The 8,583-nt window shown below is 47.0% G+C and overlaps 1 protein-coding gene across 1 annotated transcript; it reads left to right on the top strand.

The window, feature by feature from the left end:
* Positions 1 to 212: 212 nt before the first annotated feature.
* On the top strand, positions 213 to 7,764 carry LOC133223114 (uncharacterized). The gene is made up of 3 exons (XM_061373543.1): positions 213 to 635; positions 4,969 to 5,118; positions 5,938 to 7,764. Exons 1-3 carry the CDS (start codon positions 213 to 215, stop codon positions 5,986 to 5,988), a joined length of 624 nt encoding a protein of 207 aa, XP_061229527.1. The 3' UTR covers positions 5,989 to 7,764.
* The last annotated feature ends 819 nt before the right edge of the window (positions 7,765 to 8,583 follow it).

The raw sequence follows: 8,583 nt of genomic DNA, 5'->3' as shown, positions 1-8,583 counted from the left end.
GCAAAGGAGGAAAATAGCCTGCTGAAGGCAAAGCATAAATACAAACGGATCCACAGCTTCCAGCTCCAGCGGAACTGTGTGGACCGCTCTGCCCTGGGAAACCGAGGACCAAATCAGCCGCTGACACACGCCAAAAAGGCAGCACAAGGCCAGGCGTGGCTTGGCTCCGTGCGGGTGCTCAGGAGCTCCCCACCCAGGCGAAGCCATTCCTTATGACCTCTCAGACTTCAGCTCCAGGGAGACGGCAAAGAGCTCGGGAGCCGGCTGTAAGGCGCTGGGGTTTGGAGGCTGAGAAAGGGCCCGTGACCGCGGCCCGCACCGTGGCCGCTGGCCGCCATCTTCGCCGCTCCGCCCGCTGCGTGTCCCCACGGCCGCACCCTCTCTCCCCTGCGCCCCCCGGTGATTTCTTTGCCCGGGTAACTCCAGGCTGGGACGTGAGGTCCAGCGAGCGACCCGTTCCGCGGTGTTACATCCGCCTCCCCTTCGCCTTTCACCCCAAGCGCACCCCGCGCTCCGTTGCGGCGGGGGCTGGCGGCGGCGCAACGCCGCCATCTCGCGGCTGGGAGTGCGGAGCCGCACCGCCGGCGGCAAAATGGCGCCCGCGGCAGCTCGGACCGACGGTCACAGCAAAGACCGTGTGTGAGGGAGGCTGGGGGAATGGACCGGGAACGAAGGAGTGATGAAACCTTTAAACATAGAAATTAGCATCTTCCTGGAAAAATTAGTAAAAGGCTTGGGAAAAAAAACAACAAAACAACAAAACAAAAAACCACAAACCAAACCCCAAGGATATGGGGAATTTTCAAAACTATGAAGGCAAATCTCCATCTGATGGGAAGGACTTTCTTGCTCTCTGCTGGTTTCATAACAGCCAGATGCATTCCAGTGTTCCTTCCGAGTTTGCAGATGGCAGGGTTTAGGGAGAGGGCTGCTCCACACCCCATTTCCCTGCCAAACTTAATTTCTTTGAAATCTCTCATACTGCTTGTCTGCCTCAGGCTGAATTTCAGCTTTAAATCTTCCTAAAAATAGTTCATACAGAACCAGAACTAGGTAGTGTGAAACAGTTGTTGCCCATGTTCAGCTCACATACAGTCATTCTGTACCATCACAACACGCAAGTTAGCATGAGCTAGAGTGCTTCTGTGCACGGAGGCATGAATTTGGCAAGAGCCAGCGATGTAACTTTAGCCCAAACTATTAAAACATTAAAAGCTGTGGAAAATGTTCTTCCCAGTGGGGACGTTTTAGAATTTGGCAGCTAAAATCCTTGAAGACGCATTGAATTCCAGTGTAGGCTCACCATGGATAAAGGAGACCCTCCCTGCCCTTGCTGCATGTGGCTGCTGCAGGCTGCCTGCTGTGATGTCGGGTGCCTCAAATCACGATGTGATTTACGTGCTTAATTGCCCGCAGTGATGGCTCACAGAGAGCTCAGTGCCATCAGCTCAGGGTCCGCTACACTCTCTGCTCACGCAGAGGTGGGGATCCTGATGTTTCAGCCCTGCTCACAACTTACAGAGGTGTAGGTATGGGGCCATGTGGTGCATTTGGCTTCCATTTGTTCTCTGAAAACCCGAGCAGTTAAACATTCACAAAAGTTAACGTTAAGGTCACATAGCCACATAAACCACCCCAGAATGCAGAGGTTGACTGTGCAACCATTATTCCATCCTTTGTGCATGTGCATTAAGGTGTGCTTGCTTCTGTTGGATGGAGTTCGTGTCTGCGGTACCCCGGCCAGGTAAAGATCGGTGCCGTAACAGTCCAAGTGGAACAAGTAGCAGAGCCGAGGAACCATACAGTTCAGTATTGTTCAGTGACTGAGCAGCAGGAGCTCCACCTGCAGCCCGTCCACAGTCCTGCCTCTTGATAGCTTCACATGCCGCTTCATGTCACCGGTTTGGGAGGCTCTTACTCTTTATGTGCATGATCAGGACAGGTAATTTTGCAGTCTGTGAGATGTCAGATGTTTGCAAACCCAAGGCGGGCACTGAGAACCCAGCATTTTCTGATGATTCAAAGAAATGCATATCCAAAATAAAGGAGATGACTGAAATTCATTAAAAAAAAAAAAAAAAGCGCCTTTATTTTCAGTTTGCAATGAGCTTTGCTACTGAGACCTCTGTGACTTGTCTCCCAGGACATTTGACTTCTATCAGGGAAGCTTTCACCCTCCGCACGCACACAGCAGTACAGCCTTAGAAATGTGGGCTGATGCAGCCCGCTTCTTTCCCACCACGAAATCAATGAGCCTGCAGCAGGGATTTCCCTTTCCCGGAGCCGCAGCAGCTCTTTCCCTGCGCTGTCGGAGACCACCACCTGCTGGGGGCTCGGCTGCGTGCTGCCAGCGCTGCTGCTGCAGCCGCATGGCCTCCCCTCAGCCTCGCTCTGTTCAGGCTCATGGCATTTGTACCCGCATCACACAACTGCCGTCTGTCTGCACAGCAAGCAGTTCTCTGGAGCTAACAAATACACTGTTTGAGCTGACAGCGCACTGCTTTCCTACACCCAGTCATGCTCTGCTGTCTCCATCAAGATGCAAGAAGAGACAGTTGCTGTTACATCTCCTTTTCCTTACTCCTTAAGCCATTAATTTGGAGGATTTTTGTCAATATCAGAATTTTTCTCTCCCATTTTTGTAATGTGCATTTAGTTGTGGTTTTGGTTCAGGTGTTTTGTTTGCTTGTATGTTAGTTTTTAATATTTCTTCTACAGTTTTGGAGCTCACTCAAGATGTATGGGTATTGGACAGCATTGCTATAGCTCCAGCAGGGAAGCAGAGTATCTGGAGGGTCACAAAAATCACACCTTTGGATTGCTTTGTTTTCTTTCAGTGAGGAGGGAATGCTGAGGCAATGAAAATGAGCTGTGCTTTGTCACTGGAAATCTTACAGGTTTGGCAAATGACTAGGCTGTGTTTTTTGGGGGGAGACTGCCTTGTATAGATGGATAAAAATAAAAGAATTTTCAATTTTGTGAAGTTAGAGATGGACAAACTGAAAATTATAGCAGAGCTCTGGAAAACCTCTAGAATTGGTTCTCTGTGAGGGCCAGGAGGGTGGAGAGGAGGCACAGTAGATTGTGGAAACATTGCTTGCATAGGTTTAGCTTCTGGGATTGATTTTTCCCATGAACACGGGAGCAATTTCAAGCCCCGAAACCCAAGTCTTTAGTGAGCTGCAGGTTTTCCTTTATGTATAGCTGTGGCGCACATAAAAACACTGAACAGATTAAGTTGGCCGTGGGAAGGTAGTCCAAGTATGCTTCATAGGGCATGTAATGAAGACCTTAATAATCCTATATCTAGAACAAACTAACAACCAGAAAATGCTGTCAGTTGACCAGTTTCCTTTCAGACATATTTACATACTCATCTGCCTGGATTTGTGTAAAGCGTTCAACACTGTCCCACACGACATTCTTGTCTCTAAATTGGAGAGACATCAATTTGATGGATGGACCACTCGGTGGATAAAGAACTGGCTGGATGGCTGCACGCAAAGAGTTGTGGTCAATGGCTCAATATCCGGCTGGAGACCAGTAACGAGTGGTGTCCCTCAGGGATCGGTGTTGGGACCGGTCTTGTTCAACATCTTTGTCGCTGACATGGACAGTGGGATTGAGTGCGCCCTCAGCAAGTTTGCCGATGACACCAAGCTGTGTGGTTCGGTTGATACGCTGGAGGGAAGGAATGCCATCCAGAGGGACCTTGACACGCTTGTGAGGTGGGCTGATGCCAACCTCATGAAGTTTAACCATGCCAAGTGCAAGGTCCTACAGCTGGGTCGGAGCAATCCCAGGCACAGCTACAGGCTGGGCAGAGAAGAGATTCAGAGCAGCCCTGCGGAGAAGGACTTGGGGGTGCTGGTCGATGAGAAAATGAACATGAGCCAGCAGTGTGCACTTGCAGCCTAGAAAGCCAACCGTATCCTGGGCTGCATCAAAAGGAGCGTGACCAGCAGGTCGAAGGAGGTGATCCTGCCCCTTTATTCTGCTCTCATGAGACCTCACCTGGAGTATTGTCTGCAGTTCTGGTGTCCTCAACATAAAAAGGACATGGATCTGTTGGAACAAGTCCAGAGGAGGGCCACGAGAATGATCAGGGGACTGGAGCACCTCCCATATGAAGACAGGCTGAGAAAGTTGGGCTGTTCAGCCTGGAGAAGAGAAGGCTGCGTGGAGACCTCATAGCAGCCTTCCAGTATCTGAAGGGGGCCTATAGGGATGCTGGGGATGGACTCTTCATTAGGGACTGTAGTGGTAGGACAAGGGGTAATGGGTTAAAACTTAAACAGGGGAAGCTTAGATTGGATATAAGGAGGAAATTCTTTCCTGTTAGGGTGGTGAGGCACTGGAATGGGTTGTTCAGGGAGGTTGTGAATGCTTTATCCCTGGCAGTGTTCAAGGCCAGGTTGGATGAGGCCTTGGGTGATATGGTTTAGTGTGAGGTGTCCCTGCCCATGGCAGGGGGTTTGGAATTTGATGATCTTAAGGTCCTTTCCAACCCTAACTATTCTATGATTCTATGTTAACATGCAGTTCCCATGACAAATTACTAACAGTGTAGAGAGAGCTCCTTAGAGTTCCCATCTTCCCTATTCAGTATCACAAGAAATGTCTTTGGGAGTGTCTGGTGGGAGAACATTTCCACTGTAGCCTGAGACTGGGTAGACCACAAGGCTTCCAGCAGAAACTGCTGCTCCAGGAGGTCTCACAGATCAGCTTTCTAAGCAGAGCAAGTCTTTCTGCATAACTTCTGTTTGCAGCAGCGCTCATGTTTCTCACTGAAAGGAATCAGTTTGAACCAGCTTGGTGCTGATGCTGTCTCGGACCCACAGGATGTAATTTCTGGTCAGATGTAGCCTTTCCTGCATGCCAGCACATTTAGTGGTGGCTTTCTGCATTTCTGAGACCCATAGGTTATAATTTCTAGTAAAATAAACTATTTCTTACTTTTTTTTGCAGCATGAATCAGTAAATGACTGGAACTCCAATGTCAGGCATTGCTGTACAATGCCTAGAAGCCTCAGCAGTGGGGAACTTCCACCTGCAGGACTCATGTCACGTTCACTTTCTGTTCTCACCTTTGGCTCGCGTAAATGTAGCACCTCTGGGGTAGGAGCTGACTTTTGCCTTGTGTTCATCCCACACCCATAGCAAAGGGATCTCACTGCCCAGCCTTAAACAAAAGGGCTTTGGGTTCATTAACATATATATAATAGCCCCATGGGAACCCTCAAGCCTGACTGGGGTGAGAGGTACCACATTACCAAACAGCCTGCAGGCTGTGTGATGGGTAGTTTATTGGCACAAAATTACAGGGTGAGCGGGGCTGATCTGAGCTGCTGCATATCCAGCCAGGAGGTCTGTGGTGTTCTTCCCGAATTTTCTGTTTTGCTGGTTTGGCAGGGGTCAGCTTTTTTGACAAAGTTACAACCTCAGTTTACAGATTAACCCAAAATAAGGTCAAAGCAGACCAGAAAATATAATTGAAAATAAATGTTGGCATCTCTTGATGTTTAAGTAAAAGCAAGACATTGAATTCTGCCTCACTTCCCACCAGGACAGCTAGCAAGAATACAAAGAGTACATAGCTTGGATTGGGGTTATGTGAGCATTGATAGGAGCCAGGTACTGCGCAGTATTCAGTGTGTATCACAGTGGGGTGGAAGCAAGCCTCCAGCTGGACCTTAATGTAAGTTAGAAGTAGTTACATTCCATCTCCACCATAAGTGAGAAACAAGCTATGGAAACAGTAAGATTGAATTGTGTCATTTTTTAGCACTGTATGCTCCTAGTGCTTTGAAATTTGTACTACTGTCTTTGGAATTAGCACCCAGGTATTTCACACGCTGCACTAACTATGCATTTGTTAACTTCTCAGATGTCACGAGAGTGGCCTATTCTCACTCTCCTTTTCTTTATCTTTGACAGCCCAAAGTACAGCCAAGACAAACACTTCGCTCCAGATGTAAGCTGCCCTGATTATAACTCCTGCACACTGTTAATGGGCTTCAGTAAGCTTGGAAACCAGCATAAACCACAGACTTCTCTGAACTTTCTAACTTTGCATTTTTACAGTGTGTTATGCTTCTGGCAGGAAATCTGGATAAGCTGCCAAATTTGTAGAAAATTCAATATCCCACTATAAAAAGGAGTTTATCGTTTGCATGTATATCTAAGTGCACCTTCCTGTTGCTAAGTTAACATGATGAAAAGAATCCCCCATCTGAGACTCAACTATCCAGCTGCACAGTTTAGTGAAATGACTTTCAATAAACAGTGCAAGCATGAGGGAGCCATTCCTGTCAGGACTGCAGATCCAGAGTATCCCCCAGGATGTTCTGAAGGACCTCAGCATGTCCTGTCTAGAACTGAACTTCTGTTTAGTTTATCCCTTTAAATAGTCACAGGACCATTATTAAAACTAGGATAGGACATGTAATTTGCTTTCACAGTATGAACCAGGAAGATACAAGCCTGATCTTAACAAAGCCAGATCCTTAGTAGTTCTTATATCACAACCATAGCAATAACTAAAGGACAAACATCAGATTTCTTTTTTGTCTCCCCAAATACGTGTTTTGATTTGAAGAAGCATAACATTTGCATGTGCATTTTTAAACCATACATGTGGCTCAGTTTCACAGAACAATGCAGCTTCTTATACTAGGTAATGTATTTATGTTACAGTACGACTAGAACTATAGGGTTATTAAAGATTAGCTTTACAAATATGCTGTCCTCATTCGTATCCCATGACGATATGCTAAACAATCTCCATTATGTAGTTTACATACATGCCAAACTACTGTTTAAGTATACTCTATAGTTAAATGATCTTACTATTCCATGAGCAGGACCTGTGTGATCTTCCTTACATTAAAAGAAACCATTTTATACCTATTTCACTTTTATATCCAAACAAATTTGCACATTTGCAGAAACTAAAATAAGTTTTAGTGAGCCTTCTCACAAGTATTCTTGATTTCTGTTTGTTAGCCAGAAAGCCTTTATCTGAAGTGTCTTGCTAAGGAGACTTGATGCCACATGCTCCAGGAGGTTCACTCACATGTGTGTGAAGCACACACTTCTACAAAGCTGCCATATCTCGCTGCACAGGCTTTGTGGCTGCCCCAGCTATGGGTGGTTTTAGCCTGGGTGACTTCAAGAGTTCCCACCAACTGTTCAGTGTCTCAGGCCTTGCTGAAGCACGTCTGACTGAAGACCAGATCCACGATGGCTGTTACCTGTGGCTGCATGATGGTTGTGTCACCTACCATCCTGTAGCCTGCACGCTGCTTACAAGGGGTCACAATGACAGCACATTTGGTTCTGTCACAGTCCCTTTTTATGTGTCTCAGGCTCCCCATAGAGCATGGCACATTGAGCAATCAGCTGAGCAAATTAGGCCCAGGAGCGCAGTAGCACATAGTTCAGATAAAGACAGCAAGCTGCTGGGAAAGCTGTGTGTGTGACCTTACACAGCACTTGGCTTTTCATGGCTGGCTGAGAGCAGCGATACTCCCACAAGGACAGCTGTGCGCTCACTTCTGGGGGGGTGGTGCCAGGCCACCGGAATCCTGCCGCTGGAACTAATGAACTCACTCAGGAACCTCTGAGTTACGTTGAACATCTTGCAAAATGCGTTAATTCCCAGACGCACTGGTAGGGATGTCCAGCTGGTCTGGATACACACGACTTCACAGTACACAGACTACACAGCCAAAGGTTAATAAAGCTAAGGTACAAACTTGGAAATACATTCATTCTTGGAATAGTTCACCAAATGATGTAATTTTGCACCAAATAAGCAGCAGAGGTTCTGTTGTGTCTGACGTAAAGCCTGTGCTTGAGGAAAGGAAGAATCTTTACATGCTGTAAGGATACTAGAGACATGCAAACTGGGGGGCATTGCTACCTCATGGTTAATCTGCCGAGACAACAAAGTGATGCAGAGAACACCCCTCTCCAGCACAGACTCAGACTCAGCTAAAACACTTGCCTTAGCGGTCTTTGCTAAATTCCCTAAATGCTGGCTGTAAGAGTGATCAGTAAATACAGAGTGTGGAAGTCGACCGTGTGCATTTAGTCTACTGCGTGCTTGTAGAACTGAATCTCTTAGTACCTAGAAAAAGCCCTTTGTGGCAATCCAGTCCATTTCCTTGGCACAAAACAAGCACTAATGCTTGTGCAAAAGAGCATGTACATAGTTTATAGCTCTGTTCTGCTCCAAGCAAGCAAAAAGCACTCTGCAAACACAGGATGCAATTAAAGCCAAAGGGAATTTTGATGTTGGCGTTGACGAATACAAAAGCAGACCCTTTCCATCAAAGATTCGCTCCATTGTCGACAGGAGGCTTCCAGGCCCTCCTGCTGCCCCCTGCGGGTAAATTCGTATGTATGGTTTAACCTCAGCCTAAGCCAAAGGCTTTAACTAAAGAGTTTTACCTTTATTTCCCAGTATAGCTGCTTCCTTAGGTACTTTGCCAGTAGCTTCTTTGGGGTTTAATATACCGTCTTCAGCTTCATGCTGGCAGGACTCCTCAGTTCTCTCTCAAACTTCATCAACAGAGAGGT

Source organism: Neopsephotus bourkii, unplaced genomic scaffold, assembly GCF_033783945.1.
Source record: "Neopsephotus bourkii isolate Nb327-2 ecotype Australia unplaced genomic scaffold, CSIRO-AGI_Nbou_v1 NB_1630, whole genome shotgun sequence".
NCBI lineage: Eukaryota > Metazoa > Chordata > Aves > Psittaciformes > Psittacidae > Neopsephotus > Neopsephotus bourkii.
The sequence above is the reverse complement of the archived record's forward strand: the minus strand, read 5'-3'. Positions and strand labels throughout refer to the sequence as shown.

Coding starts and splice junctions, on each gene's coding strand:
- LOC133223114 (XM_061373543.1), top strand. CDS start 213: ATGACCTCTCAGACTTCAGCTCCAGGGAGACGGCAAAGAGCTCGGGAG. Junction 636..4,968: donor CGACGGTCACAGCAAAGACC/GTGTGTGAGGGA, acceptor TTTTTTTTGCAG/CATGAATCAGTAAATGACTG. Junction 5,119..5,937: donor GTAAATGTAGCACCTCTGGG/GTAGGAGCTGAC, acceptor TATCTTTGACAG/CCCAAAGTACAGCCAAGACA.